This window comes from Rana temporaria, chromosome 13, assembly GCF_905171775.1.
Source record: "Rana temporaria chromosome 13, aRanTem1.1, whole genome shotgun sequence".
NCBI lineage: Eukaryota > Metazoa > Chordata > Amphibia > Anura > Ranidae > Rana > Rana temporaria.
In genome coordinates, this window is record NC_053501.1 from 100,887,064 (window position 1) to 100,909,277 (window position 22,214).

The window sequence follows — 22,214 nt, forward strand, 5'->3', positions numbered from 1 at the left end:
CACACAAAGATCACATAAGAATCAAGAGTAAGCAATAATGGAATACGACGATACGTTGACAAGAACCTACTCAAGAGTTATTAGCATGATATGGATATATAGGGTACATGGAGAAACCATTCCAAGAAGAGAGAAAGAAAGTGGGGGGGGGGGGGGGCGAATTGGGAATGGCAAAGAAACGTTGGGAGAGGGGGAGGAGGGGTGTAGAGGGTAAAGTGAAAAGAGAAAGTCGTCAGGCAAAGACATCCATGATCTCTCCATGATCAATCCCAGCTATCCCAAATTACAATGATCTCTATATGATCAATCCAAAATTACCATGATCCCTCTATGATCAGTAACCTTTCAGGAAGATGCTGATAATATCACAAAAACTACGAACATAATCTAACCTAAAAGTAAATCATAATTTTAAAATGATAAATGTGTTTTTATTGTACATGGGGACGGGAGCTAAGAGTCAAAAGTGGACCGGATCCTGGAAGTCAACTTTAGGACACAGTATGCATCTTGTTAGTTTACTGTATAGAAATCTTATGCTTACCCTTTGCATGCATTATCAGGCCCGGATTTACTCCCCTGGCCGCCCCAAGGTCGGGTCCTTCAATACCGGTTCGTACTGTGGGACCACAGGGTTTTTTCACCCCCCCCCCTGTTGTGGCGGCGTCACCAGGGGTGGATCTAGAGTCTAGTCTCGGGAGGGACACTGCCAGAAAATACGATTTTTTGCAGACAATTTGTTTGGGCAATGGCTGGTGTTGGCGCTTCAATCATCACGGCACAATGGTTGTTATGGTGTCAGGATGATTGTAGCGCATTATTTCTATTAATACATTGTTATAGAAAATGAAATAGTTCTATTCTCCATAATGCAGAATCAGTGGGAGCCCCAAGTGTGTCACTTGCCACCGTCGCCTGCCACAAGATGCAGATTGTCACTTGCCACAAGTTGCAGATTGTCACTTGCCACGTCACCTGCCACACGTTGCAGATTGTCACTTGCCACGTCACCTGCCACAAGTTGCGGATTGTCACTTGCCACGTCACCTGCCACACGTTGCAGATTGTCACTTGCCACACGTTGCGGATTGTCACTTGCCACACGTTGCAGATTGTCACTTGCCACACGTTGCAGATTGCCACTTGCCACACGTTGCAGATTGTCACTTGCCACACCTTGCAGATTGTCACTTGCCACACGTTGCAGATTGTCACTTGCCACACCTTGCAGATTGTCACTTGCCACACGTTGCAGATTGTCACTTGCCACATCACCTGCCACAAGTTGCGGATTGTCACTTGCCACACGTTGCGGATTGTCACTTGCCACACGTTGCAGATTGTCACTTGCCACACGTTGCAGATTGTCACTTGCCACACGTTGCAGATTGTCACTTGCCACATCACCTGCCACAAGTTGCGGATTGTCACTTGCCACACGTTGCAGATTGTCACTTGCCACATCACCTGCCACAAGTTGCGGATTGTCACTTGCCACGTCACCTGCCACACGTTGCAGATTGTCACTTGCCACACGTTGTGGATTGTCACTTGCCACACGTTGCGGATTGTCACTTGTCACGTCACGTGCCACACTTTGCGGATTGTCACTTGCCACGTCACCTGCTACACGTTACAGATTGTCACTTGCCACACGTTGTGGATTGTCACTTGCCACACGTTGCGGATTATCACTTGCCACGTCGCCTGCCACTAGATGCAGATTGTCACTTGCCACATCACATGCTACACGTTGCAGATTGTCACTTGCCACACGTTGTGGATTGTCACTTGCCACACGTTGCGGATTGTCACTTGTCACGTCACGTGCCACACTTTGCGGATTGTCACTTGCCACATCACCTGCCACAAGTTGCGGATTGTCACTTGCCACATCACCTGCCACACGTTGCAGATTGTCACTTGCCACACGTTGTGGATTGTCACTTGCCACACGTTGCGGATTGTCACTTGTCACGTCACGTGCCACACTTTGCGGATTGTCACTTGCCACGTCACCTGCTACACGTTACAGATTGTCACTTGCCCACACGTTGTGGGATTGTCACTTGCCACACGTTGCGGATTATCACTTGCCACGTCGCCTGCCACTAGATGCAGATTGTCACTTGCCACATCACCTGCTACACGTTGCAGATTGTCACTTGCCACACGTTGTGGATTGTCACTTGCCACACGTTGCGGATTGTCACTTGTCACGTCACGTGCCACACTTTGCGGATTGTCACTTGCCACATCACCTGCCACAAGTTGCGGATTGTCACTTGCCACATCACCTGCCACACGTTGCAGATTGTCACTTGCCACACGTTGTGGATTGTCACTTGCCACACGTTGCGGATTGTCACTTGCCACGTCACCTGCTACACGTTGCAGATTGTCACTTGCCACACGTTGTGGATTGTCACTTGCCACACGTTGCGGATTATCACTTGCCACGTCGCCTGCCACTAGATGCAGATTGTCACTTGCCACATCACCTGCTACAACGTTGCAGATTGTCACTTGCCACACGTTGTGGATTGTCACTTGCCACACGTTGCGGATTGTCACTTGTCACGTGCCACACTTTGCGGATTGTCACTTGCCACGTCACCTGCTACACGTTGCAGATTGTCACTTGCCACACGTTGTGGATTGTCACTTGCCACACGTTGCGGATTGTCACTTGTCACGTCACTTGCCACACTTTGCGGATTGTCACTTGCCACGTCACCTGCTACACGTTGCAGATTGTCACTTGCCACACGTTGCGGATTGTCACTTGTCACGTCACCTGCTACACGTTGCAGATTGTCACTTGCCACACGTTGCGGATTGTCACTTGCCACGTCACCTGCTACACGTTGCAGATTGTCACTTGCCACACGTTGCAGATTGTCACTTGCCACACGTTGCAGATTGTCACTTGCCACACGTTGCAGATTGTCACTTGCCACGTCACCTGCCACACCTTGCCGATTGTCCACTTGTTATGTCACCTGCCACACCTTGCGGATTGTCACATTCCTGCTTAGGTGGGGAATGGGGATGGTCAATTCCTGTGTCCCGAAGTCAGGCAGCAGAGAGATGATGTAATCTTTCTGCTGCCTGCACAGTGAGTGAGGGCAGATCTGTCCGGATGCCACCCTCTGATCGACCAGTCCACCCACCGAGCCTCCCAGCTGGAAGCATCCTGCCTCTCTCATCCACCCCCACAAAAAGGCCTCTGCTCGCACAGTCAGTGTGACTGTGCGAGCACCGAGCGGACGGGCAGCTCAGCGGCTCACCCACCCCACCGCCCACACAGTCACTTGTACGTCGAGCCACCCGCCAGCTCAACCACTACGCTGCCCCTGCACCCACTGCCACTCTGAGGCTTGGCCTCGGTGGCCTTGTCAGGAATCCGGCCCTGTGCATTATGACAGTTACATGTATATTTTCATTACATTTACTTTCATTTTAATAAGAATGAAACATGAGGTTATCAAGTTACTTTTTGTAGCTACTATGTCTTCTTCAGATATAAATTGTATACGTGTACAATGTCAATACCATTGGTATCTGGCAGCACTGGGGCCCGAGTACACTGCAATTCTGAGAAGAGAAACTATGTGCATGTAGTATACACTCACTGGCCACTTTATTAGGTACACCTTACTAATACCGGGTTGGACCCCCTTTTGCCTTTATTCTTCATGGCATAGATTCAACAAGGTGTTGGAAACATTCCTCAGAGATTTTGGTTCATAGTGACATGATAGTATTGCACAGTTGCTGCAGATTTTCCGGCTGCACCTCCATGATGCCAATCTTCCATCACATCCCAAAGGGTCTCTATTGGATGAGATGTGGTGAGTGTGGAGGCCATTGGAGTGCAGTGACCTCATTGTCCAGTGGTGAGATGATTGGAGGTTTGTGACATGGGGCATTATCCTGCTGGAAGGAGCCATCAGAAGATGGGGACACTGTAGTCATAAAGGGATGGACATGGTCAGCAACAATACTCAGGTAGGCCGTAGTGTTTGAACGATGCTCAATTGGTACTAAGGGGCCCAAAGTGTGCCAAGAAAATATCCCCCCCCCCCCCACCATTACACCACCACCAGCCTGAACCGGTGATACAAGGCAGGATGGATCCATGCTTTCATGTTTGTTACACCAAATTCTGACCCGACCAATCTGAATGTCGCAGCTGAAATCGAGACTCATCAGACCCGGCAACGTTTTTCCAATCTTCTATTGTCCAATTTTGGTGATCCTGTGTAAATTGTAGCCTCAGTTTCCTGTTGTTAGCTGAGAGGCGTGGCACCCCGTGTGGTCTTCTGCTGCTTCAAGGCTCCATGTGTTGTGCGTTCAGAGATGGTATTCTGCATACTTTGGTTGTAACGAATGGTTATTTGAGTTGCTGTTCCCTTTCTATCATTTGGAATCAGTCTGCCCATTCTCCTCTGACCTCAACAAGACATTTTCCTCCAGACAACTGCCGCTCACTGGATATTTTCTCCTTTTCGGACCATTCTCTGTACACCCGAGAGATGGTTGTGTGTGAAAATCCCAGTAGATCAGCAGGTTTTGAAACACTCGGACCAGCCCGTCTGGCACCAACAACCATGCCACGTTTAGAGCCGTTCACACTGGGGCGACCTGGGATCCGACTTCAAGTCGCCCCAAGACACGTGGTCGAGAAAATTAATGGAAGTGAATGGGAGCCGTCTTAATGTACACTACTGCAGTAGCTCCGACTTCAGAAAAGGTTCCTGTACTACTTCAATCCGACTTCTAGGCAACTTGTACCCATTGATTTCAATGGAAGTTGCCTCAGAAGTCTGATCACTGTCTTAACTGAAGCAACAATACAGGAAGATAACATACATTTCTCAGGCAAACCCCTCCCTCCCCCAGAGCTGATTGTTGTTTGATTGGCCACTGGAAAGCCTCCTGTCCTGGAGGCGACTTGAAGTTGCCTGATGATTCATACTCAAATCGTGTCCAAGTTGCCTCTCAAAGTCTTCCCCATTCTGATGCTCGGTTTGAACTTCAGCAAGTCATCTTCACCACATCTAGATGCCTAAATTGCTGCCATGTGATTGGCTGATTGGCAATTTGTGTTGCCAAGCAATTGAACAGGTGTACCTAATAAAGTGGCCGGTGAGCGTATGTTCTCCTTCTGTCCCTATGTTTCTTCCAGATGTTCTGGTTGCCTCACTGAAATATATAGGTAGGTTACCTGGATCACTCCTGAACTGGCTCCACTGTGTGTATGTCTATATGACTGTGGTCGGGGCACAGGGCTGGAAACATCTTTGGCACACAGATACTGATATGAATGGATCTGGGTACACTGTGAAGTGCTGATAATACATACATACTGTATATCATCTGAAAACGTCTGTCATTATCAAACAGTAAAGAAACGACTTGCCTTGAGAAATCCATAACGGCCCCAGTAGGAGTATATTTAAACTTAAACTGGTAACATTCTGTTATAGTCTTAGAAAAAAAAGAAAAAGGTTTTTAACACATGTATTGAAGGCTGACATTTTATACTTTCATACTTACTAAAGGATTCTCACTTTTGTGACTCCCCATTCCCCCCCCCCAGCCTGTCTTTTTAGAAAATCACCCTATATGTGCCTTAAATCCAGCGGTCCTCTGTCTATTCATGTGACATCATACGTCCTCTCTCTTCTTCTCTGACTTCCATCGTCCTTACTCCTGTACAAAATGGCAGTCATGAGGTGACAGGTGAGTGCCGTATTGTGCAGCAGTACTGTGAGCCCAGGCCAATGTGATCACACACCTCCAGGGTGACCCCCAGGGTGACCTGGGCTCACGGGAAGTCGGTTGAATGACTCTGGATGTCAAGTAACCTGGGAGAGGACGGGGCACTGGACCACTGAGGTCGGGTGAACAATGCAGTGATAGCTTTTTTTTTTTTTCAGTCTCACACATGCCGGGCAATGGATTTTTAACTTTATAAGAAAAATGTGGATTTGGACTTTAACCTGTTAAGACCCGAACCATTATGCAGGTAAAGGACCAGGCCCCCCTTTGTGCGATTCGGCGCCGCGTCGTTTTAACTGACAATTGTGCGGTCGTGCGACGTGGCTCCCAAACAAAATCAGCGTCCTTTTTTCCCCACAAATAGAGCTTTCTTTTGGTGGTATTTGATCACCTCTGCGGTTTTTATTTTTTGCGCTATAGACAGAAACGAGCGACAATTCTGAAAAAAAGGCAATTTTTTTTACTTTTTGCTATAATAAATATCCCCAAAAAATATATAAAAAAGCATTTTCTTCCCTCAGTTTAGGCCGATACGTATTCTTCTACATATTTTTGGTAAAAAAAAAAATCGCAATAAGCGTTTATTGATTGGTTTGCGCAACATTTATAGTGTTTACAAAATTGGGGATAGTTTTATGGCATTTTTATTAATAAAAAATGTTTTTACTACTAATGGCGGCGTTCAGCGATTTTTTTCGTGACTGCGATATTATGGCGGACACTTCGGACAATTTTGACACATTTTTGGGACCATTGTCATTTTCACAGCGAAAAGTGATATAAGAATTCACTGATTACTGTGAAAATTACAATGGCAGTGAAGGGGGTTAACCACTAGGGGGGCGCTATATGGGTTAAGTGTGACCTCATGTGTGTTTCTTACTGTAGGGGGGCGGGGCTAGACGTGTGACGTCATTGATCGTCTTTCCCTATATCAGGGAACATACGATCACTGGCTGCAGAATGACCAAGTGGTGGACCGTTTGAGAGAGGCGGCTGCCTCTTACTGGCCAATAAACGAAGACTCTGCGGATCCGCCGGTGGTGTGGGACTCCTTTAAAGCAGTAATGAGGGGTGAATGTGTGTCGGCCATAAAGACAGAGAGGGTGACTCATAATGCTGAAGTACAAAAATTGCAGGAGGCTGAACGGGAGTGGGCGGAGAGACATGCCAGCTGCCCCTCCGATGCTTCATATATATCCCTGATGGAGGCTAGGCGGACTCTCTCCGTGCACTTTTCGGATCTGGCCCACACAGAGGTTCGACATAAAGCCGAGTCGGTCTTCTCGGAGGGGGACAAGAATGGGAAACTGCTGGCGAGACTGGTGGCGGTGGACAATCACATCACCAATGTCCCGGTAATTAATAACAGGGATGGGACCCTAGTTAGTGACCCTTCTGAAGTGCTAGAGGTTTTTCAAAAATATTTCTCAGACCTTTATGCCCCGATCTCGAGCTATGACTCCGCTGAGTTGGATACCCTCTTGGGGGGCTTGGTCCTCCCGGGGTTGTCCGACGGTGAACGGGAATTGCTGGATGCCCCCATTACTAATAAAGAGATAGTGGCGGCCATTTTTTCTTTCCCCCCTCATAAAGCCCCGGGACCCGATGGCTTCCCGGCGGATTTCTACAAATGCTTTGCCGAGGAAATTGCCCCTAGATTAAATGCCCTCTTCGCTCGGTGCTTGGAATTGAATAGGCTCCCGGCCTCTATGCTAGACGCTTACATGGTACTGCTGCCCAAACCTGGCAAAGACCCGCTAGAATGCTCTGCATACAGACCTATTGCCCTTTTGAACGTAGATCTAAAAATTCTAACGAAAATTCTGGCCACGCGGCTGGTGGGGGTGATCTCCTCTCTGGTCGATATCGACCGGACGGGGTTCATGCCCGGGAAATCTACAGACACGAATTTGAGGCGTCTGTTTACGCATCTTCAGCTCCCTGGGCCAGAGGGGGGTACCAGAATTATTGTGTCAATCGATATAGAAAAGGCATTTGATTCAATAGATTGGGGGTATATGCACCGAGTTCTAGAGAGTATGGGGTTTGGTCCGGTTTTTAGACAATGGATAACGCTACTATATAGTACCCCTAGGGCAGCAATCAGAATGGGCCGCTCAATTTCCCCTTTTTTCTCAGTGAGTAGAGGAACTAGACAGGGATGCCCGTTGTCCCCTTTTCTTTTTGCCCTTACCATGGAGCCCTTGGCGGTGGCGCTTAGGAAATCTACTGAGGTGGGAGCTATTAGAGTGGGCACGATTCGGGAATGTCTGGCGTTATACGCCGATGACATGCTATTGTTTCTTGAAGACCCTGGAACCTCGCTTCGTGCAGCCCTGAGGATTCTGAACGAGTTTACGGGGTTTTCAGGACTGAAGGTAAACTGGGGCAAGTCCTCGGTTTTGCCATTAGATGAGGGAGCCAGGGTGGGGGCCGACCCGGCGTTACCACTACAATGGGTTTCGTCCATCACTTATCTTGGGGTCAAGGTCACGGCCGACAGTGCAGACTATATGGCCCTTAACTTGGTCCCCCTCTTGTCCTTTTTTAGGCAGAAAGCTCAGACGTGACAGAAACTCCCGCTCTCACTGATCGGTCGAATAAGCCTACTAAAGATGAAAATTCTACCAGTTATTTTATATTTCCTAAGGCACGCTCCAGTGCGAATCCCTAAGTCCTTCTTCAAACAACTGGATAGCATTACTAGTACCTTTCTTTGGGCCCCCAAAATGCCGCGTATTGGGCTCAAGGTTCTTCAGGAACCCTGGGGACAGGGGGGGCTGGCTTTGCCCGATTGGAGGAAATACTACCTTGCGGGCCAGATGGTTTTTGTGCACAGGTGGCTGACCTCCGACGATGGGGATTCTGCCACGGTGCTAGAGGCAGCTCATTTAGGGTCGTACGAGACTCTCAGACTGGCTGTACATAGGGGGGGGGGGTCGGACCTGCCTCTGACGTCGGCCATGCGGGCGACAGTTAGAGCGTGGGACGAGGCGGTGGCCCTAGCCTGCCCCAGCTATTTGGGATTCTCGCCGCAGACTCCGCTGTGGGGGAATCCCAGGCTGCCTCACTTTTATTCATACCCGGATCCAATGATATGGGCGACCAAAGGTATTAAACTTCTCAAGGACATAACCAGCTATGGGGACCTACTCACTTTTGATCAGCTCAAGGCCAGATTTGACCTCCCAAACTCCTATTTTTTTAGGTACATTCAGGTTCGCCATGCCTTCCGGGCTCAGTTCCGGGAAAAGGCGGTGGAGTCCATAAAGTCGTCTCTAGAAGACACACTCATGGAGGAAGATCTTCATAAAACCTTGTCGGTCACTTATAAAGAAATGTTCAAGAAACGTCAGGCGGCGCTGAATAAATGCAGGGAGAGGTGGGAGAGGGAGGTCCCTGGTATAGATGGTGAGGATTGGGACGATATGTGGGATTGCCCCTTTCAACATTTGGTTTCGGCAAGGGACAGATTGATACACTTTAAATTTCTGCACAAAATCTATTACACCCCAGCGAGACTTTCTGCTTTGTTTCCCTCGGCGGCCTCTGAGTGCTGGCGGTGCTCCTTTGCACCGGCTGATGCCAAGCACATCTTTTGGGAATGCCCGCTAATAAAAGAGTTTTGGGAGGGGGTGGTTTCTTGCCTGAAAGATATTCTACTGGTGCCTGTCCCGCTATCGGTACAGGTGTGCCTTCTGGGATTGGTGGAGGACGTGGTCCCATCCAGGGCCCAGAGAACCTTGCTGAATATATTACTATTCTATGGGAGGAAGGCCATATTACTTAGGTGGAAATCACCTGCTCCACTGGGTATAGCGTTTTGGAAAAGCTTGGTGAACTCGATGATGCCCTTCTACAAGGCGACATATCTCTCAAGGGGATGCAAAAAAGTTTAACAAGGTCTGGCGGGCCTGGTTTGATGCAGATGCCACTGCTGGTTAGGAGGGAGGGATGTACGGAGAGCCTCACGTTTGACTTAACCACTATACATGGGAAACAAAGGGGAACACATCCGAGAAAATGGGGGGGGGGGGCGGGCAGTGCGGCACCGAGGGAGGGGGGGGCGAGTCGGGGCGTATGGTCAATAGCTAATAAATAATGAGTGGGGTGATGTATATCTGCCATTACCGGTATTTACCGCCAGGAAACATGTACCTGATCTTCAATTCTCCAGACACGGATATCGGAGGTGGTGGTGGACTGAGTTAAGGGGCTAAGGGAGGGAGGGAGGGGGGGGTTAGGGGTTGGGAGTTTATGTATTCCTTGGAAGGTAGCTGCCTATGTTAGGTAGGATGCCAATGATACGACCATGTTGGTCGTGAGAGACATGGTGTTGTGCCGTGACTCTCTCTTGTTTGTGTTTGTCTGTCATGTTGAAAAATTTCAATAAAAAGAATTTTACAAAAAAAAAAACATACGATCACTGACACTGCCACAGGGAAGCTGTGTTTACACTCACCTCTCCCCGTTCTTCAGTTCCTGCCCCCTATTGTTAAAGCGGTGGTTCACCCATAAAAACGACTTCCCCCTATTACAATGCCCCCCCGCATTACAATACGATTATGCCTTTAATTTTTTTTTGGCTGCTGTACATACCTGGGTACAGCTATTCACCCGTGTCCTCCGGGTTGTGGGAGTGGGCGTTCCTACCATGGCGGTGATTGACGTTTTGACTAAAAAATGAGCTCCCCCCCGTCGCGTAAGCCGCGTCACGACTGGCGAAAGGAGCCGAACTGCGATGCGCAGGACGCAGTATAGCGCCGACTCGCCGTTCGGCTCCTTCCGCCAATCGTGACGCTGCCTACGCGACGGGGGGAGCTCGTTTTTTAGTCAAAACGTCAATCACCGCCATGGTAGGAACGCCCACTCCCGCGGGACTCGCAACCCGGAGGACACGGGTGAATAGCTGTACCCAGGTATGTACAGCAGCCAAAAAAAAAATTAAAGGCATAATCGTATTGTAATGCGGGGGGGGGGCAGTGTAATAGGGGGAAGTCGTTTTTATGGGTGAACCACCGCTTTAACCCCTTCCCTGCCAGTGACATTTATATGGTAATCAGTGCATTTTTATAACACTGATCGCTTTATAAATGTCAATGGCTCCATAAAAATGTCAAAAGTGTCTGATGTGCCCGCCGCAATGTCACAGCGACAATAAAAAAAATCGCAGATCACCGCCATTACTAGTAATTATTTTTTTTAAATACCATAAATCGATCCCCTATTTTGTAAACGTTATAACTTTTGCGCAAACCAATCAATATACACTTATTGCGATTTTTTTTACCAAAACTATGTAGAAGAATAGTTGTTCGAAATTGTCGCTCTATTTTTGTTTATAGCGCAAAAAATAAAAAACGCAGAGGTGATCAAATACCACCAAAAGAAAGCTCTAATTGTAATTTAAAATGTTACATCACTGAAAGCTGAAAATTGGCCTGGGCAGGAAGGGGGTGAAAATGCACAGTATTGAAGTGGTTAAAGTAAACTAGTCATGGGAGAATTACAGAGGCTATTGTGGACCTATTTCTAAAATTGCTAGTTGCATTGGGCCAGATTCACAAAAGAGATACGCCGTCGTATCTCTGAGATACGATTGTCGTATCTATGCGACTGATTCATAGAATCAGTTACGCATAGATAGCCCTAAGATCCGACAGGTGTAATTGACTTACACCGTCGGATCTTAGGCTGCAATTCTAGGCCGGCCGCTAGGTGACGATTCCATTGCGGTCGGCGTAGAATATGCAAATGACTAGTTACGCCGATTCACGAACATCCGCTTTGCCCGTCGCTCTAAATTTACGTCGTTTCCGTCGAGATACGCGGCATAAAACTAAGGGTGCCCTCTAGGTGGCCTAGCCAATGTTAAGTATGGTCGTCGTTCCCGCGTCGAAATTTTAAATTTCACGTCGTTTGCGTAAGTCATCTGTGAATGGCGCTGGACGCCATTTACGTTAACGTCGAAACCAATGACGTCCTTGCGACGTCATTTAGCGCAATGCACGTCGGGAAATGTTAGGGACGGAGCATGCGCAGTACGTTCGGCGCGGGGACGCGCCTAATTTAAATGGTGCACGCTCCATTCGAATTAGGCGGGCTTGCGCCGAGCGGATTTACGCTACGCCGCCGCAAGTTTACTGGTAAGTGCTTTGTGAATCAGGCACTTACGCTGTAAACCTGCGGCGGTGTAACGTAAATGGGATACGTTACGCCGCCGCAGCGTAACAGATTTCTACGTGAATCTGCCCTATTATTCTTTAGACCGTGGCAATAAAAAGTATTTACACCCCTTAAAATTTTCCACATTCTGTCATGTTACAATCAAAAACATAAATGGATTTTATTGGGATTTTATGTGATAGACCAACACAAAGTGGCACATAATTGTGAAGTGGAAGGAAAATGATAATTTTTTTTCAACTTTTTTACAAATAAATATGTGAAAAGTGCGGGGTGCATTTGTATTCAGTCCCCTTTACTCTGATACCCCTAAAATCTAGTTGAGCCAATTGCCTTCAAATGTCACCTAATTAATAAATGGAGTCCACCTGTGTGTGATGTAATCTCAGTATAAATACAGCTGTTCTGTGAAGCCCTCGGAGGTTTGTTAGATCAGTGTTTCTCAACTCCAGCCCTCAGGGCGCACCAACGGGTCATGTTTTCAGGATTTCCCTCAGATGAAACTGCTGTGGTAATTACTAAGGCAGTGAAACTGATAAAATCACCTGTGCAAAATAATGGCAAGCATGAAAACAAGACCTGTTGGTGCGCCTTGAGGACTGGAGTTGAGAAACACTGTGTTAGATAACCTTAGTGAACAAACTGCATCATGAAGGCCAAGGAACACACCAGACAGGTCAGGGATAAATTGTTTCACCGACACTTGGAACAATTATTTGGACTTTAGATTTGTTTGTGACATCTATCACGTCACTGTTATTGATTATTGGAATTTTTGTTTATTATTATTGATACTTATGATATAGAAGTTGCGCGGATAACCTTATATACTTACATTCATCTACGTGCACTGTGTACACTACAAGTCTAGCTGCAGTTTAATTGATATTTTTTTTATTTTATTCACTTGGTAGTGCAAGGGACTACACTTTCTAGGTCAGGGAGAAAGCTGTGGAGAAGTTTAAAGCAGGGTTAGGTTATAAAAATATATCCCAAGCTTTGGGATATTGACTTGGGGCACAGAGAAGGCTCTCACAGCCCACTTAGGTGTGTTACAAGAACAAATTAATATTCGCCATTCTAACACTGATTCTACTCCTGGTCAATCAGAAAGCAGGTCTGAAGCCCGTCAGCCGATTGGCTGAAAGGATAGGTGATCCTATTGGACGCCTAGGATGAGGGGAGGAGACGCACAGCTGTCGTGATGGAGGAAAGGGACACAGGAGCCGCTGCTCGATGCATTGGGGGGGGTCCGCCCCCCCAAAAAAGCCTCCAGCCGCCACTGAGCAGTACACTGTGCTAGGGACACGTTAGAACTTGCTATTTTTAGTGGATGCCAGAAATGCTGGCCCTGGGCAGAAACTGTCTGCGTCCAAGACAGTCAGAGTCCCTAATTGCACGTAACCTCTCAGATAAACAGTTACATGCAAACTGCAACTGCTCCTGTCAGCTTGCCACTGAGTTCTGCAGGGTGCTGGCCACAGCTGTGCATGCCCACCAGAAGCCACACCAGATTCCCTGTGTGAATGAGGCCTAAGTGACTTATAAATAATTGAAACTGCAGAAACTAAAGGACAGCCAGGCAACCCTATTTTTCTCCTAACAGCAGTTTCACAGTGATTCTGTCATGAGAGAAGTATGGTAGGTTGCCTTCGCAAAAGGTTAGATGCCTGGCATGTCTGACTTCAGTATATTTCAATTCCAGTTCTAGAACAAGCATGATGTAAATGAATGTCAGGAAAATGTCTGAACTACTTGTTTCAGGTCAGCGACTTAGACAGCAAGCAAGTCAAAATATCAGAATGACAGCTGGAGAAATAGCATTCTAAAAGGAAAGATCAGTAATGTCAGCCTCCGCTAATCTCTCATGAGTGTCCCTTTAATATCACAAAAACCCGACATGACATAAATGTACAGTAGATGGCAGCACAGCACCAAACATACCTGAGGATCATCTATATTGGTATATATCTATAGAGAAAATGTAAAATGTAGGGTTTGTTAAACTTACTAAAATTTTAATACAAAGGCAATATGAATATGATAACAGTGAATGTAGGAATCTCATCACAGATGGAGAAGTGTCAATGCAATGAAATCAGCCATCACAAGTGGTGAAAATGAATCACTCTCTAACGGATAATAAGAGATAAACACAGAGGCCCGGATTCACGTAGCACTTACGCCAACGTATCTCGAGATATGCCGCGTAAGTGTAAATGTGCGCCGTCGTATCTGTGCGCCGTGCCCACAGAACTAGATACGCCTGAAAATAGGCTTCATCCAACCGACATAACTTTCCTACGCCGGCGTATCGTGGGCGCATATTTACGCTGAACGCCTCATTGTAAATATGCAAATGAGGGAGATACGCCGATTCACGAACGTAGTTGCGCCCGGCGCATAATATACACCGTTTGCGTAAGGCTTACGTCCGGCGTATAGTTATTCCCCATCTATGAGGCGCAATTCATGCAAAGGTATGGACCAGGGAACAGCCGTCTATTTTATGTCGTTTACGTAGTAGTACGTGAATAGGGCTGGGCGTAGGTTACGTTCACGTCGTAGGCAGTGATTGGACGTATCTTAGGGAGTAGTTTCGACGTGATTCTGAGCATGCGCCGTACGTTATTCGTATCTTGATGGCGCTCGGCCCATCATTTACATGGGGTCACGCCTCATTAGCATGGCTCGCGCCCACTTCCACCAACGCTGGCTTACGCAGAGGAAGCCCAGCATATCTTTAACAGCGAGTGGGAGCAAGTGCTTTGTGAATACTGTGCTCGCCGCTATGTGCTACGTCGGCGTAGCGTATATTCGATACACTACGCCAGCATAACTATGCGCCAAGGTATGTGAATCCGGGCCACCCACTCTAGATAGATGGCTGATTATATATCTTTTTTTTTACTCTCTGAATTCTACAGCTTGTATAGATGATCACTTAAAGAAGGTAAATAGACCGTATACACATTAAAGAATAGCTCATAAATAGGTGCATTTATAAAACATTTGCACGGCTATTCATCCTGTGAAAAATTAAGTGTTACTAGGCTCCTCTCACTTCCAGGCTGGATGTTCTTCAATCTTAAAGCGGAGTTCCACCCAAAAATGGAACTTCTGCTTTAAGTGCAGGTGACCCCCTGACATGTCACATTTGGCATGCAATTATTTTTTTGGGGGTTGAGTAGCGAGTACCCTGTTTTTACAGGCACCCAGCTCCCACTTCCTCCTCTGGCGCCACGGCACCGGAAGAAAAATCACCTTACAGGTCCTAGAAGATTGCCAGTCCATTCACAGCATGCAGCGCGGCTCGCGCATGCACAGTTAGAAGGCTGGCGCCGCAGAGAGGAGGGGGAGAAGAGCGGGACTTCCTGCACCCGCATCGCTGGTGAGTGTCTGATTATTAAAAGTCAACAACTACACTTTTTGTGACTTTTAGGCTACTTTCACCCTGGGGCTTCGGCAGTAAAGTGCCGCTATTTGTAGCAGCGATTTACTGTCTTTTTTGTGCGCTTTTCAGCCACTAGCGGGGTGCTTTTAACCCCCACTAGCGGACGTAAAAGGGTTAAAATCACACGCAAAGCAGGGGCGCTTTAGGAGCGATGTATACGCCACTCCTACAGCGCTGCAAAGATGCGGCTTGCAGGACTTTTTTTTACCATCCTGCCAGCGCACCGCTCCGGTGTGAAAGTCTTCGGGCTTTGCAGGCACTATTTTTAGCGCTATAGCGCCTGTAAAGCACCTCAGTGTGAAAGCAGCCCTAAATTGGTGGAACTCCGCTTTAAGAACAGCGTAAATCAGAAAAATACAGTATTATGGCCACTAGATGAAGCTGACAATCATAGTAAATGAGTATTAATTTTCTATTTTTAGACCCCTTTCACACTGGGGCGTTTTTTAGGGCTTTCACACTGAAGCAGCGTGCTAGCAGGACCGCTCCAAAAGTCCTGCAAGCCGCATCTTTGGAGTGGTATAGGAGCGGGGTGTTTACCGCTCCTTCCCATTGAAATCAATGGGAAACCGTGGGAAACGGTGGGAAACTGTGGTAATACCGCCGGCAATGCGCCTCTGTGTACTAACCCTTTTTCGGCCGCTAGCCGGGGTTAAATCATGCCGCTATACCGCCACCGCGCCTCCACTGCCCCGTGTGAAAGGGCCCTTTTCAAAATTAGGCAATTCAAGAAAAATGGAATGCAGGTCTGCACTGCACACATTTGGGCTGACAGATTATTTATTAAATCAATGGGTCATGAACTGTTGCATAACATGAAGTGCCCCATGATGCAATATGCTAATGCAAATTATTAAGAGAAGTCCTGCATTGCACTGTGGGACACAACAGCAGAATTTGCTGAATCAGGGATTGGTATACTACAGTCTGAGGCCTCGTACACACGGCCGAGGAACTCGACGTGCCAAACACATCGAGTTCCTCGGCGAGTTCAGCCCTGAAGCCGCCGAGGAGCTCGGCGGGCCGAGAGCTCCCATAGAACAACGAGTAAATAGAGAACATGTTCTCTATTTTCTCGACGAGTTCCTCGGCGGCTCCATCGGGCCGAAAGTGTACACACGACAGAGTTTCTCGGCAGAATCCGGCTCTGACCGAGTTTCTCGCCGAATTCTACCGAGAAACTCTGTCGTGTGTACGAGGCCTCAGGCTTCAGGGGATTCTCTGGCATCTGGCAGAGAAAGATTTATTTGCAAAGCTCTACCAAAAAGTACCTGGCGGTGCCTAGTGTATCCCACTGAACTATAAGTTTATAATATAATACAAATATAGCAGAAATCATGTACTTACTGCCAATACCACCATCCTGAGCTGTGCAAAAAAACAAAGAGATAATCTAATAAAGTTACACTTGTTTGCCTTAAATAACAAGCATCAATTGACTTTTTGTTTTCTATTACACCAGTTAAAGCTAAGCTAAATTCCAGGACGATTTAAAACAAATACAATAAATAACACATTAAACAAATAAATAAACACAGAACCTGGCTGTGTTGTCTGGAATGGTGGCCTCATTACAAGATTGGCTGAACAAATTCACAAATCTTTTTGCTGCTAAAAAAGGTTTGCTTGTATGTATTTGAATTCTGTGTTTATCTGTCTGTCAGGTGTTCAGCTTAGAGTCGGTTCACACAGCAGTGGCACGACTTCGGGGGCGACTCTGCAAGTCGTCCTGAGGACGACTTCAGTGGCGATTTGCAAAACGACTTCTGTATAGAAGTCAATGCAGGTCGCCCCGAGCCGCCCCCGAAGTCGTACAGGAACCTTTTTCTAAGTCGGAGCGACCTGCGTCGCTCCTATTAGAACGGTTCCATTGCATTCAATGGGACGCGACTCGTCAGGCGGCTGAGCCGCCTGACGTGTCGTCGCCCCAGTGTGAACGGGGTGTGAAACCAGATATTTATATTTAACTACTTCAGCCCCGGAAAGGTTTTACCCATCTTCATGACCAGGCCATTTTTTGCAATACAGCACTGGACGTCACATATGGGACCCGGAAATGACGAATTCCCGCTCTATGCAGGAATGAGGTATATTCCCTGTTTTTTTTTCTGTCTTTTAATCTCCATGTTTGGGGAGTCTAGCCAGTCACATTCATTCTTCCATCATAACAGCAAACAGGAAATGGCACGTCGTCACTTCCTGCTGATGCCAGTACGGTGAAACGTACGTCAGAGAGGGGATTCGTCGTTTCCAGGTCCCAAATGTGACAGTATATCCAGAACAAGGATGCTGCCACGAGCCTGGTATACCCATCCGCACATGCTGTAGACACCTTAGTGCCGGGATTGGCACAGTCACATGTGAGTGCAACTTTTGATACAATTTTTAACCATTTTAATAAAAACCTACTACACTATAAGAGCTCTTCTTTGTGTCCCTGATGGAGTCTGTTCCCATATCCTCAGCCTTTGTCGGTGGAGGTCCCACAGTAGAGAAATGTTTACCCAGGATCTATTTGGTCCATTCAAACAAAGCGCACTTTGACCTTCCTTTAACCACTTGCCGACCAGCAGCCGCAGTTTTACTGTGGCAACGTGGCTCGGCTGGGCCAAACGTTATGTTACATCGCTTCGTCCTGTGACCACTGCTCGCCCCCAGAGCCGATGTGAGTGCCCGGCGGGCGCGATGACTGCCGGGAACCCGCAATCGCTCGTGAGAGAGCGAGAACCGGGAGCTGTGTGTGTAAACACACAGATCTGGTTCTTTCAGGGGGAGAAATGACTGATCGTGTGTTCATCGTGTGTCATCTCCCCTAGTATGTCCCATCCCCCCCCCTTCAGTTAGAACACAGAGAGGGCACACAACTAACCACTTGATTGCCCCCTAGTGTTAACCCCTTCACTGCCAGTGACATTTTTACAGTGATCAGCGCATTCTTATAGCACTGATTACTGTAAAATTGTCAATGGTCCCAAAAATGTCTTCAAAAGTGTCTGATGTGTCCGCCATAATGTCGCAGTCCCAATAAATAAAAAAATAAAAATAAAAAATCGCAGGTTGCCACCATTACTAGTTAAAAAATAATAATAAAAATGCCATAAAACTATCCCCTATTTTGTAGATGCTATAACTTTTGCACAAACCAATCAATATACGCTTACTGCGATTTTATTTACCAAAAATATGTAGAAGAAAATATATCGGCCTTAACGGAGAAAACTTTTTTTTTTTATTTGGATATTTATAATAGCAAAAAGTAAAAGATTTTGGCCCAGATTCAAGAAGCACTTGAGCCCGCGCAACCATAGTTGCGCGGCGCAAGTGCTTACTTGCTCCGGTGTAACGAGTGCTCCTGATTCAGGAACCTCGTTACACCGAATGCAGCCTAGGATGTGACAAACATAAGCCTCCTTATGCCTTCACATCCCAGGCTGCATTCTTGCGTTGGCCGCTAGGGGGCGCGGCCTTTGTGATCGGCGTGTAGTATGCAAATTGCATACTACCACCGATTCACAAAAGTTGCGCGGGCCCTGCGTACGCAAGGTACGGAGTTTCCGTACGGCGCCTTTAGCATAAGGTTGCTCCTGCTAATAACAGGCGCAGCCAATGCTAAAGTATAGCTGCGCCTCCCGCTCGCGACGTTTAAATTTCAAGTCGTTTACGTAAGTGAACCGTGAATGGCGCTGGACGCCATTCATGTTCACTTACAAGCAAATGACGTCCTTGCGACGTCATTTGCTGCAATGCACGTCGGGAAAGTTTCCCGACGGAGCATGCGTTGTTCGCTCGGCGCGGGAGCGCGCCTAATTTAAATGATTCCCGCCCCCGGCGGGATCATTTACATTAGGCAGCCTTGTGCCCGGCTGCTTAGCATATTGCCCGCGCAATTTACGGAGCAACTGCTCCGTGAATCGCGGGCAAAGCGCAATATTTGCGTGGGCGCAGATAAAAAAATTTGCTCTTTGCCCACGCAAATATTGCGCGATTCTACTTGAATCTGGGCCATTGTGTTTTTTTTTCAAAATTGTCGCTGTTCTTTTGCCACCATGGCTCTGTGTCAGAATAAACACAGAGCTGAGGCTCGTCTTGGGTGCCCCCATTGCAAGTTACTTGCTGTGGGAGCACTCGACAGGTGGGAGGGGCCAGGAGCACTGGCGAGGGACCCGAGAAGACGAGGATCTGGGCTGCTGTGTGCAAACCCACTGCAACAGAGCAGGTAAGTATAACATTTTATTATTTTTAAAGAAAAACAAAAAAAAGACTTTAGTATCACTTAAATCTGTTGCTGCCCTTGTAACACACATGTGCAGTGGCAAAAGAGGTAGGCTTTAAAGCCAACATGCCGCACATATGCGTTCAGAGGTGGCAGAGCTTTCTGTGCTGAACGCATGCTCACTGCATGCTCCCAGCACAGGGGCGGAGCTGTCAAGGACTGCTCTTAGTCTCTACTAATGATCTGGAGGCAGAAAGACTGGCTTCTGATCATAATTAGAGTATTTACGTGATTGGCTGGTCCTTCCCCCACCTGGGGGTAAAAAAACAGTTAAAGGGACACTATGACTGGACAGCAAAGAGTTAAGGAAGGTAGCCCTGAACCTGTACCTTTAAAGACAAGTCTGCAATGACAATTCTATATTTCTATTCAGAATCTGTCCCCTTAGAATGCACACATGTGAACTTTTATCTGCCAAAGGATTTGTAATTCTGTCCAGCCACCTTTCTGATTTAGCTTTAAGCCCACCATACATACAAACATGTCTTAATGCACTGGCTTACAGAATTGCAATATAAATGCTTTTTTATTATTTATATGCAAACGCTCAAATCTTTAAAGGGGTGGTTCCCCCTAAAACAAATTTCTAACAATACATTCGTAAGACCCGTTACACTGCGGGTAGGCTGGCTTTTGTTTTGTTTTTTTAGTACATACCTCGATACCGCCGTTTCGTCCCTTGGCGGTGGGCGTTCCTAGTTGATTGACGTTCCTCCGACGGGCACATACGCGACGTCACGACTTTCCGAAAGAAGCCGAACGTCGCTGCGCCGTATAGAGCCGACTCTATACGGCGCCTGCGCAATGACGTTCGGCTTCTGTCGGAAAGTCGTGACGCGCAGTATGCGCCCGTCGGAGGAACGTCAATCAACTAGGAACGCCCACCGCCAAGGGACGAAACGGCGGTATCGAGGTATGTACTAAAAAAACAAAACAAAAGCCAGCCTACCCGCAGTGTAACGGGTCTTACGAATGTATTGTTAGAAATTTGTTTTAGGGGGAACCACCGCTTTAATAGATGGCAAAGGGAGAACCTGAAAGATAGGAGGACTACTACAGGAGGGATGAATAAACTCTTTCAGCTTGAACCCTACAGCATGCGACTTATAGAATCTGAGAAGGATATTTTCACTCACTTAAAACTGTAAACTGGGATACTCACATATTTTCTTTGCAATGCATCGTAGCATCCCAGCATCCTAGAACATATAAATGATATTGGTACAAGATAAATAATGAACAAACAATAAATTACAATAAATTGAATGAAAGCAAAGACTGAAGTGGGTAAAGAAACACATCTAGGAATTTTGATTGACAGTGAAGGTATACATATGTCTGCCGACTGGCTCCTACACTCATCTAGTTGGTTTGAACTCTACAGCGATATCCACTCCTTATAGAAGTAAACGTAAGGCCTCATGCACACTGGACGTTTTTGGACGTTTTTACAGCAGCTGTTTTTGGCAGTAGACGTTTTTTTCTACAGTCAATAAACTCTCCATCATTTTATCCTATGTGTCCATAGGCTGTTATCAGCAGTTTTGGGGAGTGGCGTTTTTGAGCAGAAAAAAAAACCCAAACTAGTGGGTTCCGAGAGACGTTTTTCAGCTGTAAAAACGCTCTAACGCTGATAAACGTCAATAAACGCTGATAAACGCTCAAAAACGTCACTCACCAGCATTTTTTTTTTTACATTTTTGATCCATTGAAAAAACGCAAAAAAAACGCCATTGAAAAAACATTGAAAAAAAAGCTGAAAAAAGTTGAAAAACTCACTGGAAAGCTGACGTTTTTATAACGTCCAGTGTGCATGAGGCCTTATATGAAAAGACAAATTTGATATTTATATTCACTTTTTTTCGCATTAGAGGTCAGCCAGTCTATTTACATCGGACTGCCCATAGAGCAAAGCGGCTGTGAATGAATGAATGAATGAATGAATGAATGACTTGTATAGCAGTACACATGGGAACTGAATCGCCTCTGGGCGCTTTTCCAGCCAGTGTCTGCTAGGCTGGTGCGGTCATTTTACCCCGTAGGATCTCAACACGCTAGGGACACACAGTCATGCACACAGATATACATATATATACTGGGCCAATTTTGGACAAGATCCAATTTACCTACCAGCATGTCTGTGTCCATATATGCTCTGCATGGACCAATCATCGGGCCGCCATGGATCCCACCCATGTGCAGGGGTTATATTATTATAAATCAGGGTTTCTCAACCAGCGTTTAGTGAAACCCTAGGAATTCCTCCAGAGTTTGTTAGGGGTTCCTTGAGAAATTAGCAATATCTGCCTCTCAGATACGTTCCCACTGACACCATTGATCTTTTTAGCTATGTGTCAGGGGGGATTCTTCCCAATGTCCACAAATGTAAGGAGCATTCTTCACAGCAACCATCACATTAATGTACTGCGAGCTGCAAGTATATAAATTATTTGAAAAGGGGGTTCCCTGAAGCCAAACATGTATTTCAAGGGTTCCTCCATGTTAAAGGTT

At 46.8% G+C, this 22,214-nt stretch overlaps 1 protein-coding gene across 1 annotated transcript in view; it reads right to left on the bottom strand.

The window, feature by feature from the left end:
- HORMAD1 (HORMA domain containing 1) overlaps positions 1-22,214 on the bottom strand; it is a 107,182-nt gene that overhangs the window by 55,072 nt on the left and 29,896 nt on the right. Inside the window, exons 5-8 of the mRNA XM_040332206.1 lie at positions 20,866-20,902; positions 16,778-16,798; positions 13,921-13,947; positions 5,426-5,493 (exon numbers count right to left, since the gene is read on the bottom strand). Of these exons, the coding sequence (XP_040188140.1) occupies positions 5,426-5,493; positions 13,921-13,947; positions 16,778-16,798; positions 20,866-20,902 (153 nt within the window). The remainder of the gene's footprint in view (positions 1-5,425; positions 5,494-13,920; positions 13,948-16,777; positions 16,799-20,865; positions 20,903-22,214) is intronic.